The 18,492-nt window shown below is 41.0% G+C and overlaps 1 protein-coding gene across 2 annotated transcripts in view; it reads left to right on the forward strand.

Moving 5' to 3' along the window:
* Window positions 1–3,800: 3,800 nt before the first annotated feature.
* Window positions 3,801–18,492, forward strand: part of nup153 (nucleoporin 153) — an 18,343-nt gene continuing 3,651 nt past the window's right edge. The window contains exons 1-18 of one of the 2 annotated variants that reach the window (XM_088328781.1): window positions 3,843–3,935; window positions 7,772–8,021; window positions 8,150–8,431; window positions 8,546–8,685; window positions 8,823–8,951; window positions 9,138–9,254; window positions 9,331–9,378; window positions 9,661–9,714; window positions 10,128–10,262; window positions 10,358–10,543; window positions 11,367–11,519; window positions 11,614–11,706; window positions 11,833–11,917; window positions 11,991–12,092; window positions 12,668–13,219; window positions 14,111–14,290; window positions 14,358–15,206; window positions 16,505–16,855. In XM_088328781.1, coding sequence (XP_088184907.1) covers window positions 3,858–3,935; window positions 7,772–8,021; window positions 8,150–8,431; window positions 8,546–8,685; window positions 8,823–8,951; window positions 9,138–9,254; window positions 9,331–9,378; window positions 9,661–9,714; window positions 10,128–10,262; window positions 10,358–10,543; window positions 11,367–11,519; window positions 11,614–11,706; window positions 11,833–11,917; window positions 11,991–12,092; window positions 12,668–13,219; window positions 14,111–14,290; window positions 14,358–15,206; window positions 16,505–16,855 — 3,784 coding nt within the window. In that variant the 5' untranslated portion in view covers window positions 3,843–3,857. Of the gene's footprint in view, window positions 3,936–7,771; window positions 8,022–8,149; window positions 8,432–8,545; window positions 8,686–8,822; window positions 8,952–9,137; window positions 9,255–9,330; window positions 9,379–9,660; window positions 9,715–10,127; window positions 10,263–10,357; window positions 10,544–11,366; window positions 11,520–11,613; window positions 11,707–11,832; window positions 11,918–11,990; window positions 12,093–12,667; window positions 13,220–14,110; window positions 14,291–14,357; window positions 15,207–16,504; window positions 16,856–18,492 lie in introns of both variants that reach the window. The other variant, XM_088328780.1, reaches the window with a different exon arrangement.

Below are 18,492 nucleotides of genomic sequence, written 5' to 3' on the forward strand. Positions count from 1 at the left end.
TGGAACGTGGGAGGAAACCGGAGTGCCTGGAGGAAACCCACGCAAGCACGGGGAGAACATACAAACTCCGCAAAGGAAGTCTGGAGCTGGATTTGAACCCACGACAGGTTCCCATGACATGAACTGTGCCGCACAAGCGCTAACCAACCGCCGTGCTGCCCTATATATATATATACATGCTCCATCATCTAGTGTAGGTTTTCCCGACTGTTGATGCCGCCAGATAAAAATCATGACGTTTTCCTATTGTACTAAAGGCCTTGTTAGTGTAATAAATAAAACATCGTCGGTTGTAATAAATCAATAAATGTAATTAATCCATTCTGCGATCTTATCCGGAGTTATCCAGATAAATATTGAATATTGAATATTAACACTTGCTTTCTAGCCCATCAGTCCAAATGGGAAATTGACATATAACCATCCCATTTAATTTTACCTTATTCTCATTTTATTTCTTTACCAAACCAACTAAATCTACCATCTTAGCTTCGCCTACTTAATGTGAAATTGACGTGCATTGATCTTATAACCATGCCTTCATCTCACATTAATCTATCCCAATTCACTCAATTGGATTTTTACCTCGTCTTTACATTCCTTAATTCTCCAATTTTGAACTGTAAACCGAAATATTTTTATTCATTTTCTGTTACTATTTCATCTTTTCATGGTGATATTCTGGCATTAACTTAATGCATCTAAAATAACCCAAACATAATTTTTCTAAACTTTTCACCCCCAAATTCATCGTTTTCCAACTGAAAAACAAAAAAACATTTTGGACCGGAAAAAATAATTTCTGGGAACTCCATAGGCTCTTGGACGTTACGTTGCACACCCTTAGCGTCAAAACGATTTCCCAAAAAACGAACGTTTTAGATTCTTAACGAGAAGTGCTATCGGTCCCATCCAAACCAATACATTTTAAACCGTCATACTCTTTAAAAAACGTTTTTCTCAATTCCATGAGCACTTCCGTCTGTGACGGTTTATTTCGATCTTTTTCTATTTTTCCTATCAGTTACGTGTGCCGATTACACGCCAGCGCTGGACAACCATATAAGACAAGAAAGATAAGAATACAGGAAAGAATACAAACACTTACAACATTGAACAAACATAAAACACAAGACAAGACAGATGGCCCACAAAATGTAATTTAATTAGTTTAATTAAGTCAGCGCACATTGAAGCCATGCGCCTACACAACTACCGAGTTTTGGTTATGGTCTTCCTTTTCTACACAATTTTCCTGAATTTTACGTACTGGCAGTGCACTCATTTTTGGCCGTCGGCGTTGTAACCTCACTCTTCAGTGTTGTCGCCGTGGGTGTAGGTTTCTCTGATCTTTGGTGCGTCGTTACCACTCTCGTCTGCATCGTCACTTTAGGTGCTGGAGTGGTCCACCAGCCGTTAAGGTTTGGCCTATTATCCGTCACTTTAGTCCGTACTGTCGTTAACATATTTGGTTTCTGGTATTCAGTCGGCACTCCGACTGGTTGCACGTCTCTCTTTCGTCTGACTCATCCCATAATACTCGGAATTTCAGTAATTCAAATTTGTCTTCTATTGCGAATTGCACTATTTATACACGTCCTTCTATTCAATCAAGGAAGCAAGGTTTTGGGTGCTCTGAGGAGAGTGATGAACAACAAGAGAATGAGTATGGACGCCAAGAGTGGACTGAGAGTGTGATTGTGCCGACTGTGTTGTGTGGTGCAGAGACTCGGAGACGATTCAGTTTTATTAAGACGACAACAGTGTGCGTGTGTGTGTTTCGTCGTATCGATATTAATAACTAAATGGAGTGGAATGGAACTATGACGACTATAACATGAGACCAAACGAGACGGCACCCTCTATAGAGAATATATTGACTTATTTCATCATCACCTATAAACAGCTCAAAACTTTGCTTTCATTCTGCTTTTTAGAAAGAACCTAAAAAAAAAAGAATCTGTCATTAAAAGTGCAATTAACCACCAGTCCATCGTCCCAAAAACAATGGTTCTAGGTCAAGGGTGGGCAAACTTTTGTCGTCACGGGCCTGGGGACACATCCAGTTTTTCTCATTCACAATTATGATGTTATATTTCATTATATTAATTCATGTTTATTTATTTTGTGTATATGTATGAACCTCTACTGAACACCAGCATACCTTCAGGGCAATTGCAGTTGATTCAACAAGGTTCGGTTGCATTCGGAACGGACCAATCCTGTTTCAATCAATTTCAAATTGATAATGTGTTTTGATTTACAACAGTTTCATTATTCCATATTAACTGCTAGAACCAATTAAACGTATAAGTAGAGGTACAACTGTGTTATTGTAGTCGTGCACATATGTAGTATCCCTGTCATGTCCAGCATGGTCGCCGTGGCGACCATCTAATTTGCGTGTGTCCTTCTTAAGGGCTTGCCCGTTCTGAGTAAAAGCCTGTTTTGTGAGTATTCCTAGTCTGAGTTCCTGTTTGCCTGTAAGCTTGTTTTTGTTTTGTTTTGTCCCTGGGTGTTGGACTATTTTGCTAAATAAAAATAACTGGTCGTTACGCGATTGAGTTCTGGTCCAGTCTGCACTTAACTCAACCATTCCTGCAGTAGTATTTTATAATATTTACAAAATAAGATTCTGTAATATTTTCGAAGTAGGTCGTAGTACACCTGAGGCTTTATGTTCGAAGGATTTCTTTAGTAGTGCTAGTATAAATGCTGTTGTAGTTTTGTAGCAGTATTCTTGCAGAATTTCTGTAGTTGGTCTTTTTAGAATTATTACGACAGCATCTTCCTTGTTGATTACTGAGGACTAGGGCCGCCTTTTGGGTTGTACTCAAACTGAAGCTATAAAAGCATTGTTATGTCTGGAGTTCTCTGAGTTTCTTTTGGATGACGAAATAAAAGGCTCCCCCTCATGGCAGGTTTCCCGTGTACTTAAATTAAATCACGAAAGAAGACTTAAAAGATTATCGAACCTACATTTTCTCCTACACCCACTGCCCGATGATTGCTGGGATGGGCTCCAGCACCCCCGTGACCCTACTGAGGATAAGCAGTGTAGCTAATGAGATGAGATGAGATATATATATATATATATATATATATATATATATATATATATATATATGCGTGTGTATATGTGTGTGTGTGTGGGGGTAGCACGGCGATGCTGTGGTTAGCGCGTGTGCGTCACTGTTCTGAGGTCATGGGTTCAAATCCAGCTGCCAACCTTCCTGTGCAGAGTTTGCATGTTCTCCCCGTGCCTCCGTGGGTTTCCTCCGGGCACTCCGGTTTCCTCCCACATTCTAAAAACATGCATGTCAGGTTAATTGGCCGGTCCAAATTGTAGGTGTGAATGAGCGAGCGAGTTGTCCGTCTCTGTGTGCCCTGCGACTGGCTGACAACCAGTTCAGTGTATCCCCTGCCCACTGCCCGAGGATGGCTAGGATGGGCTCCAGCACCCTTGCGACCCTACTGCGGTGCAGATAATGGATGGATATATGTGTGTGTGTGTGTTTTTAAACATGAAAAAGTGACAGGGGGGCAGCAGAGAGCTAAAGATCATCGACATCTTTATTAAACTGCAGAGTGTCACTTTGTATTCTTTTCTAACCGCAAATCCTTTGAGCTGATTAGGGGTAGTTGGCTGAAAAAAAACATGAACGGTGAGAACCCTTGTTCTAAATAAGTATTTGTATTTTGGACACGTCTTTTCTTCGTTACGAAGGCAACTAAAAGTCATTGTCAACCATTTACAATTGTGACTACATGTACCAGAACCCCTTGCGGCATTAGCCGCCGTGTTGTGTGACAGCTATCCGGCGCCGAAACACCAACACATTCACAACGCAAGAGCCATGGCGGCCACGGGTGGAGGGAAAATCAGAAGCAGGAGATATCACGTCGCCTCCAAACCTTACGCCAAGGGCAAGCAGGTATACCCCCCTTAAAGTCCACCCGTGGGACCACACGAGCCGAACAAGCAGCGACAACAATGAGTACAGCGGCCTATCTTGTCAATGTTTTTGTTTGAAGTCCGGGGAGACATTTTGCGGCCTCATCATGGCCTCCACGCGCTTCCTAGCGTGCTAGCAGACGCTAACCCGTTAGCTAGCTTACTTCTTAGCTTATCAACGCTGACCAACGTATTTGCTTGACAGCTTTTGTGTCAGCACGTTAACTTGTTCCGAGTGGGTTAAGACACCCGGGTGCGTGGGACTGTGACGATACCTGCATCGACCAGGCCGGTTGTTTCATGGAAAAAAATCTGAAAAGCAGCTACCTTGTCGCGGAGCTAACAGACAGTCGGCGATTGAGCAAGCGCATTGTTGTGTTCGCCCAACCCTACCCTACATTTGTTTATTCTGGACAAATTACTCAAATTGGGGGTTATAAATCGCTCCTAAGAGCTGTTTTTGGATCTGTATCGGTGTCATTACGTGAAATATGTTTAAATTGTACGTCGGCGAGTAGGGGGGATCGGGGGGCCGGCTAACTTTAGCCGGGGTGAATTGCGCAGGAAGCTGTTAAAGAGCTCCCACATGGTTGCATTGGAATTCGTCTACCTGCTGCTGTTGCTGCTTTGACAACATTTTTTCACAGCAGAATATTGCATTCTTTTTTCGAAGCTCAGATTTTCTTTCCCTGTAGTTTTAACTTGAAATGAATCCTCTATAGTAGATCCACCCTGATCAGCTGATTAGCAAGGCTAACATATAGCTCAGGGGTACCCAACGTGGTGCTTGAAGACACCAAGCACTCCCCCAGAACACCTGAGTAGCCCGCATACACCTTCTGAAAATATCTCACCGGTGATGGTTATTTGCAATTGTCTTGGAAATTAGAACTCTAACCTGCACGAGAATTCTTTGACATGATCACTTTCTATAAAAGTATGATAAATTCAATTCCATTAAGTTATGATGAGGCAAGACTGGTTGCATTTTATATAAATGCATCTATACCTGGGTTCTTCAACACGACCCCCACAGGTGGCACCCGCAAGAACACCCGAGTAGCCTAATACCTATTTTCAAAATAGCTTAGCAGTAATTGGTCACTGTCATTTTATAGGATCAGTGTCTACAAGAATACGATAGATTCTTCCAAAACTATTTTAAAATTAAGCCTGTAACTGCTCAGTGCGCTTATTTAAGGCAATGTTTTAGTGGTTAACTGAGCCTATTTTAACCCTACTTCTAATATTTACAAACTGGTAAATGCGTATTAAAAACAACTCATTTTGGATATGCATATCAAACCTTTAACTTTATGCATCTATCGGGGAGAGAAAAAGTAGCTTGCGGCTTCAGAAATGTTGGTTGCCCTTGATATAGCATGATCTGTGTCGTTGCATGGATTTTTATCAATTCCTGCACTTAATACCACCTAACTTAGTACACATGTTATGAGATTTGTCTCCATGAGCTGTGTACACTCATCCTGTATCGTCAAATCAAAATTGTAGGCAAGAACTTTGACACGATGAAATGCTACTCGAAGTGTTGTATAAAAAACATTCAACAAAACAAACAATAGGAGACATGCCACACTCATCCAATACCCAATTTACTGATACATATACACAAGTTGGATGGGGAAAAAATGGCAATGCACAGATAAATCATGTGTGGAAAATGACCTAAACGAGGCTAGTCCTCACTGATGCGGTCAGTAAAATTCAGTATAAAAACAATTGTTTGATTACTAGTACTCCCAGTCACTTTCATATGTTCAAAAAATTCAAATTGTTTAAAAAAAATACAGAGAGGATAGGGGGAAAAAAACCTTGTTGTTTCCCCCAAAAATGACTTTTGGAGGTATTTTGTGTACATTAAAGAACAAAACACTGAATGTAGACAAATTAAGACAAGTCTTTAAATGACTTGAATAAACCATTAAAAATAATTTAGTAAAAATCATTTAATAATAAACAACAATGAATTTCAGAGATGCAGTTTTCATAGAACAGTGACTAGATATATGTCGAACAATAACTACCTTCGCATGCAGGAATAATTATGTTTAAGATAAATGGATTATTCTCATATTCAGATCTTAAAACACAAAACAATTAAAACACTTGAGTTTGTCCTTCCGTAAACTCATTTCTCATTCGTGAAAAACCATTTGGTTTATCTGATTCCTTATACACATGCTCTATTTCTTGGGCATTTTGTTTCTTCATTGGTGCCCCAATGAACCTTGGTCTAGTCATACAGAAGCAAATTCTTGGCACTAACTCAGGGCATTTTATCTTGACACTGAATTTGACTAAAAATCCCTAAAAACCATCATTCTTATGAGGTTTGTGTTAATGATAGTCACCTGCCATTGGCGTTCGCATATATTCACATAGATTCAAGTGCATGGCATGTGGTTTTTCAAATTCAAAACCTGTTAAAATTAACAGCTTTTTATGCACAACCCAGTGGTGTATGATTTTTATGGCAACCTCTTTCGCAGTTGGTTTAGGATCAGGTAATTGTAATTCTGTGTAGCCCTTTGAGACATTTTTGTGATTAAGGGCTATATAAAGAAATGTGACTTGACTTGCAGTAACCAAGCATCTTAAAAATTTTGAATTCATTAAGACTCCAAAAATTCCAGCCGTTTTGAACAGGGCCCTAACCTAGTAGTTGCCTTGCGAAGCAGAAATACTGACCCACTTTCTTATTCTATACGCTTGAGTTCATCAGTGTCCTGGAAAGCAATACACCAGAGTAAAATTGATAGTTTAAACTGTTCTGCTGACATTCAAATAAAATATTTTAGTCTCAGCAAAATGGGCAAAAGTAGTCTATTGCCTTTTTTTGTACCTCAGGAAGGGGCAGAAACTATGTGTTAATGCGTGCGTGTTTGGTTAGTTGGCTTATCTTTGTTGTGTTGTGTGAAAGTTCCAAGCTTTTCTTGTAGAACACCTCATTTGGTTTAGTTTCAACTGGACCCTAGCTCCAGGGCAGTGCTAGGATTCAAATGGACGGCACCATTTCAAGGCAGAAGAGTATTTCTGAGGCTGTGTTGTTCACATTTTTGTTATACCTTTATTTAACGTTGTCATCACATTTAGGCTTATCCTGTCCCTTATTAAGGAAGAGAGAGTTTAAAATGCTTTAAGTATTAGGGGTGCTTGAGCAGGCTGGCTATGCCCATGGGTAAAAGTTCACTGTAGATTGAAAGATAATGCTATGGGAATTGCATAATTAGACTACTCTCCTCACCCCTCCAGGGAACATAGAAGCGCAGCGGCGAGACAGAACCACGTTTATCGTACAAACAACTGATAAACCAAAAAAAAAAGCGCAAAAAAGTGGCGAGCATTCATAAGACAACTCTAGCACATCCACCACATCAAACCCCCCCCCCCCCCCCCCACACACACACACAGTGAACACAGGAGTTGGCGCGGCGGAGTCAAAAACTTGTTAATTAACCAATTAACTGAAATAGCAAGTGAAAGAAGGAAAAAGCCAGCAAGCGAGAACACCAGTGTGTTTGCTCTATTGTATAGTGCTGTATATGCGATTACACATTTGCACTACGTCACATCGCAATATTGGTTAGGTTTCGGTTAATCGTGCGGCCCTAATAGACATTACTCTTACCATTTGTCATTAGGATTTTTCTATTCTAAATGTACTCAATGTGATTGTTTTTCTATTCAATTCTCAAATAATCTTGTGCGAAATACTCTGCTAACAGAAAAAAAATAATTCTTTTGTGCGTCACACGATGGCAATGCTGATTTTTCTGCTTATTTTCCCGTCACCAGTCGTCAGGCTTGATCAGCCGAGTGACTGATACGGTCAAGAGCATCGTTCCTTCCTGGCTTCAGAATTACTTTAAGAACGGAGAGGCCCCAGACAGAGAAGCAGGAGGCGGTGGAGGAGGTGGAGATGCTGACGGCGAAGAAGCAGCAGATGTGACAGAGAATTGCCTGTTGCCTCATCCCAACAGTGACAGAAAGGGTACGCCATCTCTGGATGGACGTCACTCACCTAAACAGAGTACAAGTCACACAGGTTTGTTTTCTTTTACCCTTCTATTTTTATGTTAATATACTTTTTATGATCAATAATCAAATAAACACTTTTTCAAAAAAAGAAATAAAAAAGTTGTCTTGTCGAATGGTTCTTCTTTCTTAATGCAGAGCCCTCCACCAGTCGGGCATCGCTTAATTTTCAGGACTACGTGCTGTCCCGGCCACCGCTTAGCCACTCTCACCTTCACTTGTCATCGCTGGAGACTTCATCACCAACGCTGGGTGGGACCGGCACCAACAGCCTTTTCTCGCAGCCCTCTACCTCTTCGGCACCAGGGCCGTTCTCTACTGGCTTCTCCCTCGTCAAAGAGATTAAGGACAACCTGTCTCAACACGAGGACGACAACATCTCTACAACCAGCGGCTTCTCCTCAAGGGCTTCTGACAAAGGTTCTGTAAAGGGATTTTCAAATGTTGTGCATATAAAAGGTTTAAACATTAAAAAGTATATTGTTGAACCAAGTTATGTTTATTTTTTACGCTATAAAATGTTCCATCTTGTAGATGTGCCCACGTCCAAGACAGCGTCACTTCCACAACTTTGGTCACCAGACATGGATAGAGCCATCTCAGTGCCCCAGCCTTCTCAGTCTAGTCTCAAAAGGCCCGCCTTTAATCTGTCTGTCTTTGGCACATCTGCTAACGTGAGTCATTCATAAAATTAATTTTGATTTTTTTTTTTTTCCCCTATGCAATGTCATGTATATAGTTTTAAAACCCTCATCTCTTTCTGCACTTTTAATATATGCGTGTAGTAACTCCATTTTAATTTCCCTTATAGTCAACTCTGAACAGCACAGTAATGAACTCCAGCCATCTGGGAGATTCCCCTTTCTATCCTGGGAAGACCACATACCGCGGTGCGGCCGCGGTCAAAAGTGTTCGCACTCGCCCTGGAACCCCTTACGCTGTGAGCCAACAAAAGTCATCTTCACATTGTAGTGTGTCAGATTTATATTTTCAAATGTAATTTAGCTTTTAACAACCTTCTACTATGGAAATCATGCATACAAAGTTGCCGCTACTTCTGTTTTTCACTGTGAATTACATTTCTAAAACTAGTTCATGTTATTGACAAGCCTTTGTGATCTTTCAGGCTCCTGTGACGAGGCAAATTAAAGCCAAGCCGGCTGGCGTTCAGCCCTGCGGGGTTACCAGCGCTACGGCTAGACGCATCCTGCAGTCTTTGGAGCGCATGTCCAGTCCTCTTGCAGTACGAACACACACATGCAGGGAATAAAAATTTCTTGGATCCCTCACTTAGCAAATATTTCGTATTTCCTCTTTAGGATGCCAAGAGGATCCCAGCAGTACTAACATCAACACCCTTCTCCACGGTAAACCTGAGCATTTTTTTTTATCAGTACTTGTATTAATATGTATTTCTTTTATTTTAATCTATAAACAATCAAATTACTGTGTCAACATGTTTCCAATTCAGACAATTCTATTACTTAAATCTCTTAAATTACACAGTAAAAATCAGATATCAAATGGTACAAAACAAATGCAGAATGATAAATATTTAAATACCGAAGTACCTTGACACTTAACTTGGACTGGTTTTAATATTTTTAAGGAATGCTGCAATTACGTTTTCCTTTGTGTTGTCCTCGCAGGCACTGGATGTCAGTGATCTTGATGTGCCACAATTCCAGTCCAAAAAGAAGCGGGTAAGTGAAGTCCAAGCATTGGAACAAGAAGATCTTTGTGTAAGCCGAACAGTGTTTGTAGCAACTGGTTGACAAATGCCAGCTGTGTGGCAGCTGTGTCACTTCTTACAGCAACAAGAGTGTTGACATACACACGGCTGTCGGCTGCTGCAGTCAGACCCAAACCGAGACTGTTTCAGGAATGTGGTGTCTGTCTGAACACTAGGAGGCACCGTGGCACTGTGCATACCATATATTATGTCAGATATGAAAGGTGGCATTTACAATTGTGTTGATTCCTTCCACAAAATGAAAAAAAAGACAAATTGACTGAATCAGAAAATTGTAAATTAAACTTTGACTGTACTTTGATGTAACAGCCTTTTTAAAATATATTCGTCCTGAGTCTTTTTTTGATTATGCATTTTCTGTAGATTGATCCTAATGCCCCCCCAGTGCAGAAGATGGTGGTCCCCATTTCTGGCTCTGTGAACCGTGCCGTTTCATTCAGGCCTAGTTTGACCCCTGGTAGACTGGGCCGGAATCTGGAGCCAACAGCCAGAGACAAGGTTGGATATTTCGGCCCTCTGAATTACAGCCTAATTTTCTCACCAGTTTCCAAGATTTTTTAATTTTTTTTTTTTCCCAATCAAACTTTCCATAGTCTGTGACACAATCACTTCCACTAATCGATAAAGGTTTTGGAGGCCCGCTCCAAAGCACAATTGGTTCCAGCGGTGCCACGTACCCCATGTCCAGCACGCCTGCCACCAGAAGTTCGGCAGGTGGCAAAAAAAAGAGGGAGCGGAAAACGGCACGGCAATCCTCAAAACACACTGAGGATGAAGAGGTATGTTTTCACAAGTGTTATCACGCTTTATTGTCTTTTGTTTTTAAAGAATTTATCTTCGATTTACTGTGACTAAGTAAGGGAAGTTGCATTTTTCTTGACATAATATAGACTTCAGTTACTACAATTCCCAAAATGCTTTCCAAGTGAGACGTATACTAACTGAAAAAAAGTAGGGATAAATTGACATTCTGTCTTCCACCCTTATTACGACCAAGTGTAGAATTTTGGTTGCCGAATGGACCATACTTGGCCATAGAGAGCGAGCGGGAGAGACACGAAGCAGAATAAACAAATGCGAAGTATGATCCGAGGTGCTACAACAAGAATTATCGGCCATATTGCCTTTGATATTTCTGATCTGGATATTGGACTGTTAAGCACATTATGGAAATTTGGTCCGCCAAGGGGAAGAGTTTGTCTGAATTAGCACGCAGCTCCACAGTGTGGAGGTTCAGGGTTCAAGTCCAGCTACCGCAGCCTCCCTGTGTGGTTTTCATGTTTTTCTGTGCCTGCGTGGGTTTCCCCCAGGCACTCCGGTTTTCTCCCACATTCCCAAAAACATGCATGTCAAGTCAATTGGTCGGTCCAAATTGTCCCTAGGGGGGGGAATGAACGAGTAAGTTCTCTCGGTGCCCTGTGACCGGCTGGCAACCAGTTCAGGGTGTCCCCTGCCCACTGCCCGAAGATGGCTGGGATGGGCTCCAGTACCCCCGTGACCCTACTGAGGATAAGCAGTGCAGATAATGGATGAATGGATATATATTAGACTTCATTTATGTTTACCTAATCCAATGTTCTGGTTGTTTTTCTCCCAAATCAGGTGGTCGAAGTGCCAGACCTTCCAAATATTTCCCTTCCCATTAGCACATCTGCCTTGCCCACCTTCAGCTTCTCCTCCCCACAGCCCCCCCTCGTTACTTCCTCCGCCGCCTCCAGCATTACAGTCCCGACTGTCAAAGAAACAACAAACAAGGTCTGACCCTGTAATATCATAAATATTCAATCACTTTTATTTTAGATACAATCCTATAGCACAACTTTTTTTTTTAAATCTCCTTTCCCTTCAGGCGACACCTGCTTCGCCCCCTTGTGAACCCTTTACGTTCTCCTCGCCCATTGTCAAAGCGACTCCTGCTAGTCCGCCTAATTTCTACCCTTCAGTAAGTGCTATGCTTATTTAACCTTAACCAATCCTTAATTTCTAAGTGGTGTTACAGTACTAACATGTTGGCATCCAGAAGTCTTTCTAGGAAATAAAATCTTAGTCAGATTATTTTTATTTCCAGGCTGGCTTTACTTTCAGTGCCCCTGTAACAAAAATTGGCCCTTCTCTGGCCAATGGAAACATAGACAACCCAATAGCAACAGCAGGTATTTTTGGTTTTAAACAATTTTACGGTTTAACTAGATATTCCAGCATTGATTCCTTTTTACTCTTCTCAAGTAAAAATATCAACCAACAAAAGCACAGAAGACTTCGACGGACCTTTTAAACCAGCTAAGACATTGAAGCAGGGCAGCGTGCTGGATCTCCTTAAATCACCTGGTAAGAACTGCTGAAACATTTTTCCTCTTGGACGGGCAAGACCTTTTGTAAACTATAAATCAGGGTTCTTGACGACCCTTGAAAAGATATAAAATAAATTAGATTTATTGGTCCATTTAATTACAAATATTTCATTTTCCATGCATCATAATAAAAATCCTTCATGAATGTAGCAAAAGAGTTCTTTGACATTAGTAGTTGCCTGGGAGTTTTAAATGAGGACATGTATTGTAAACATCCTTTTTTTCCCCAAGACCAAACCTTTGGAGGGTGCTATGTTTTTCAAATGGAAAGTTTTCAATCGGACCGAAAAGACAAAGAATTCATTTTATGTTTTTTTTGTTTGTTTCAATTTTGTTTTTTCCAACTTCGTCTTAAATTTAATTTAAAAAAGGTCTAAAAGTCTTGAATTTAACTTGCCATAAGCTGTAGGAACCCTGTATATGGGAATGATAGCACTGATAAATGATGTGTTTGAATGACAATTACTGCCAATTTTCTAAAAGGTTTGGAAAATTATTTACAAAAATGGTTCGTTGTTACATTTTAAATTGGTGATCTCATGTCTTTCCCAGGCTTTGCTTCTACGACTGTGCAGAAGTCACCTGAGACCTCCACACTGTCTACTGCAAGCTCCTTGACATTTGCCCCCACCACCACTACATCTTCTCTAAGCCTTAGTAACTTATTCAAAGCCCCACCTGGTTGGAGCTGCAATGTTTGCTTGGTGCAAAACAAGCCATCAGCTACAAAGTGTGTGTGCTGCATGGCTCCGCAGCCTTCTGCCGCAACCAAGGACAATACAGAACCCGCCCCGGCTCTTTGGGAGCCGAAGAGCAGCACAAACAGCACCGTGGGCAACTCGCCCTGTTTCAAACCTGCAATGACTTGGCTATGCGACACGTGTATGGTCTCCAACAAGCCCGAAGCAGTCAAGTGTGTAGCCTGCGAGACCGCGAAGCCCGGCACGGGGCTCAAAGCTTTGACATCTTTGCCCTCGGCATTCTCCACCTCTTCTTCGACGCTATTAGCTGGATTCGGGGAGGCAACAAAGAAAACTGGGGGCCAGCAGGAAAGAGATGGGAGCGTGGGACAGAACAAGGTCGCCGATACGAACCTTAAGCCAGGTTTGTGGTTATTTTTTGGCTGTGTAATGAACATCTATGGGTGAGGTGAGGCATAGGATAAAAACTGAGAATGTCTTTATGAGGTCCATACACTAGAAATCATGTATTTATTTTCCCTGTTGGTTACCTTTCCCTGCAATTTATTTTATTGTATTTTAGTGAATGATGGACAATTGCCATTATATTTTCCTTTAAGTCAATTATAGGCCACTTTTGCTAAAATATATAGTACGGTAAAGACTACTAATGGTGCTTGAGTGAAAATAATAAGTATAATATTAATAATGGGTATTTCATGTCAAAGAAATGTGTCTGTTGCGCCTGGTGAAAATTAAGGATTACTGACAGTGCCATAAGAAAATATAACTTTATTTATCAGATCATATTGGGATATATTTGACTTTTCAGTATGTTCAATTAGGTTCACTTGACTAAAATGGGTCAGCTAAACATTTTTTGACATTCAAGTCAGGCCCTTGTTTGTAGCTTAATTTTTTATTTGGCCCTTCTATTTTCATTGACTTTGACACCCCTGATCAAAAGTTATCAATTTTAATTACGGTTCTATGAGTGTTGTGCGACCGCCAGAGCATCTTATCACTTTTAATCCTCGTGATCAAGTGACTACAATCCGTAGGACAACGAACCAGTGGTGAAACTGGAATTTATATATATTCCTTGGTCACAGTTATCACGAATGACTAATTTAGTATTTCTCGAACTGCGGATGCGCAAAGGGAACATCCAGTGCTTTGAAGCACAGTCCCTAGGGCTCAATTGGGCTGAAATAGACCTACACGTTTTAATTCATTTTGATGCCTTAATTTCTACTTGTTGCTTCATGACCTATGACAATGTGAGGTCACACCAAGCATGTATTTTTTCCAACAGAAGCTTCTGCGGGAGCCCCCCCTGCAGCCACGAGTGAGCCAGCCCTCAGCCTTTCCGAAAAGTTCAAGAAGCCAGAGAACTCGTGGGACTGCGACACGTGTTTGCTTCAGAATAAGGCCGCCGACCTCAAGTGCGTCGCTTGCTTGGCAGCCAAACCTGGAACCAAGGCAGAACCCCAAGGTAATGAGCCAAACCCCAAATGTGTTGCTGTGTTTTAGAGACTGACTTATTTATTTGCTAATTTCAGGTTCTTCTACTACCTCTTCTTTTGGAGGTTTAAAATTCGGCACATCCAACAGTAGCATAGGGTCTGAATCCGGAGGATTCAAGTTTGGTGTTTCCACGACGGAATCCTCATCTTCAGGAGGATTTAAATTCGGTATTCCGTTTGGAAACCTGTCCTCAGAAGCACCTTCTAAAGACACAAATAGCTCACTAGGGTTCAAGTTCAACACCCCAACCGAGGGCTTTAAATTCGGTATTTCTTCCGAGGATGATAAAAAACCTGAGTCGCTTGCAACCGGAGCCGGCTTCAAATTTGGATCAAGCGGCGGCATCTCACTAGAGCAGGGATCGAGTACAGAAAGCGCCTCAAAGCCGTCCTTCAGTTTTGGACTTCCAAAACCTGAGGAAAAAACGGCAGATATTCCTACGCCTGCTGTTGTGCCCGTTGACACGCCTGTGACATCCCAGGACAAGAGCAGCATCGGCGGTGATAGCGCCACGAAAGACACCACCACGACCATCGCCAGCTCTGCTTTTGGGATGCCCACCCTTGCTACCCCCACACAAGCAGGGGGCACCACATTTGGCTCGCTGCCCACCGCTCCTACCTTTGCGTTCGGGAAACCTGTCGCCAAAAAGGAGGAATCCACAGCCTCCTCTCAGTCTGTCTTTGTCTTTGGCGGTGCCAGTAAAGACACCGATCCCGCACCCGGCGTCTCTGGAGGTTTTTCCTTCGGCAAGCCGAGCGCCGCAGGCGACCAGCAGCAGGTGCAACTGCCAGCTTTTGCTTTCGGCAAACCGGCTGACAAGAGCGATGTGTCAAATTCACAAGATGCAAGTTCCACTTTTGTGTTTGGACAAACTACTGCAGGTATTTATTTGTACTCATACGCATGAACGCACCATACATGAGATTATTTAAGAATAGCTTCAGCTTCTTAATCAGGGGTCTCAAACTCGCAGCTGGTGGTAAATAGGAACCTGCAGAATGATGGTTTAAAGGCCCCTCCTTTATATGAAGGTTTAAAGGGACAGTATTTATATTTTAGCGCATCTTAGTGGTAAAAAGATTTCATTTCTAAAAAAAAAAAACGATTAAAAAAAAAAAAAAAAACCCAAAATACCTGAACTATTATATATGGTGCATTTTCCAAAATACTTGTAGGTCAAGAAATCTACATTTATTTTACATAACGTAAACCTCACCCATAGGGAGCCAACATAATTGACCACAATCTTGCGTCTGTGAGTACCCAGAAAAACAAAAACCTTGCGAAAGGCTGGTTAAAAGAATTAGAACAATGGTACAGTTTGGTATTAGATTTATTGTGCTTTTTAGCACTTCTTTTCAGTCACACAAAGCAATACAGTCAAAAAATACACTGTCTCTTAAATCTGAGCACAGCCTGTTCAAATTATAGATTAATTTATTTCTGATTGAATAGTTAAATTTTCATATTCGTAATGTTTTTGGTTTTGTATTTCCCGTTTATTTTTTCTTTACAGTCATGTTGCAACAAACATCACATTGCAAAATTAACGAATCACCTGAAATCTGAAAAAAAAAGGGGGGGATGCCAGGTTGAAGCTTGAGGCTTCTAAGAGACACGTCCGCGAAATAACTTCAAACGCTTCCTCAATCAATCACAAAAACAAAATATCATGTCTTACATCATTTTAAAAAATAATTTGTTAATCTATTAAAAATAATCACATTATTGAATCACGCGACACACTATTTTTTATTTATTTTTTCTGTTTCAGATAAGTTTTTCATTTCACATCCTTCTCCTTGCTATACAACAACAATATAATGTGTAAAATCTGAGACAAATGGGCAATTTCTCGTGAAGAATTTACAGTTGGATTGGACGTGCACCAAGATCTTAAGATCCTTTTTTGTGTTGCGAATTTCAAAAAAAGATATGAGAACAGTGCAACAGCAGCTTTTTTTGTGGAAATCACGGTCTGGGGCAAATTCACCCAGACACTGGCTCTGGCGGCCCTCAAGTAAATTGAGTCTGTGGTCTAAATGCAACAGAAAACAATTGTGGCACAGGATAAAGAATACATAGGAGTGTTTGGCTTATTTTATGAAATATTAGGGCTGAACGCTACATTTTCTCACACATAATAGTGGATAAATGCATATTCTTTTGCCCCTGATAGCCACAGATGCTCCCAAAGTGCCGTTCTTCTTCACGGGAAACAACCCCAGCACTACCAGCAGCACCTCGTCCACCCCAAGCGCCAGTGTCTTTGGCAACAGCACGCAGGCGCTTGCACCCGCTCCAGCTGCAACCCCCAGCACTTTCATGTTTGGTCAAGCCACTGCCCCCCCGGTGGCCGGCGACGCCCCCCCAGCCAAAGCCTTCGTCTTTGGGCAGAGCCAGGACTCGGCCGTTCCCGTCAATTCTGCCCCCGCGGCGCAACCTTTCATCTTCGGCGCCACGGCCAACGCTCCTGCCGCGCCATCCATCAACTTTGGAGGCACGGCACCAAATGCCACACCCTCTGCAGGTATTCATCGAATCACATCAAATTGTAAAGCACGTTTGACAAAAAAATTGTCTCTCAAAGTGCTGTATAAAAACATTCAGTATACGAGACCATAAAATCCCCGCTGTTCACCTGAGAGAGAAATGGGCGGACTCGGGCTGTATTCTCGTAATGATAAAAACCAATTTTAGTTATGTTTTTGATATGCGGAAGTTTTTCATGTAATCTAAAGGTCTAAAATCTAGTTTTGGTAAGTTTCTCTCCCCTGAAATCAGGACCTAATGAGTAAAACCTCTGTTTTGTCCTGGTTGAGCTGTAGGAAGTTGCCTGTCATACATGACTTGATATCTGAAGTGCAATTTAAAAGGGTATCTGCTGACATAGAGATGTAGAAGAATACCATTTTTATATACGGTAATCTCTCGTTTTTGTGGGGCTGCGTTCCCAAAAGGTCATGCAACTGTCAAAACCCATAAGGTAGAAACCTTTATTAATTGCTCTACATTGCAACCAAAGAACAGACCCAATTTACAGGCTCAGGCATTTGTTAAGCAAAAAAAAAGAGTGCAGTGTTTTATAGACTTTTCTTAAAAATACTTTAACTATCAAATTGATAATTTTGAAAATAGTTTGCTGCTATATTGCACTACTCTCTTGATCGATTTTGTCACCGTTGACAACAAAAATGTGGTGTGTTAAGATCTTGCCAAACAATTGATAAAAGTAATGCACTTTATAAACAGTTTTTTCCACAAATTGTTTCTGTACTATCAAATTATAATTAAAAAATAATAATCTTGCTACCATTTTGCATGATTGATTGGTTATATGCAATATGATTAGCTGACTGACTTGTGCAGATAAAGCGTCTCTCTTAGGCAGCCTGATTTAGGCAAAAATCTCAATTTGGCACAAAAGTGAATTATGCACTTGTTTTATTAGTGAGACTATATACTATCTCCTTTTTGCCTGTTTTGTTTGGCTGGCCTTATCAAAAATTAACTGAAATATTGATTCTGAAAGCTTTAAAACTATCCACTTCAGGTGATATTTTGTTGTTATAGGGAAACCAAAAACGTGGCATAAAAATTGTTTTACCTTAACCTGGAGAAGTCTAATTTGGGGTTATGATGGAAAGGATCTACGGGACTTCATCGGATTTTTGAAAAGTCTCAAAAAGCATTGAATTTATTATTCTTAAAACAAGGCCTTAATTGGCAATAAAATGTATTGAATCCAATTTTTGAAAATCTTAATGTGAAAACAATAATTTATTGATATTAATTAATTGTCCACATCCAGGTAGAACAATTTTTTTTCCAAGTACAGTGGAACCTCGGTTCTCGACCATAATTCGTTCCAGAACCCTGTTCGAAAACCGATTTCAATCACCGAAATCGTTTTTCCCATTAAAAGTAATGTAAAATAGTTTTAATCCGTTCCAACACCTTGAATGTTTACCATGAATGTAAACATGAAGCTAACCCAGGCCAATCGTACGTTCGCGTTAGCGTAATCTTCCGTACGAAAGATTACGCTAACATGAACGTGTAAAAATAAAAAAAAGGATTATGAATAGGATTTCTTACCTTTTGTGGTGGACGGTAGGGTGAGAAAAATCATCAAAAGTTTTTCAACCTCTTCCAAAACTTGCGGCA

Source organism: Urocampus carinirostris, chromosome 2, assembly GCF_059441175.1.
Source record: "Urocampus carinirostris isolate Australia breed hairy pipefish chromosome 2, RoL_Ucar_1.0, whole genome shotgun sequence".
NCBI lineage: Eukaryota > Metazoa > Chordata > Actinopteri > Syngnathiformes > Syngnathidae > Urocampus > Urocampus carinirostris.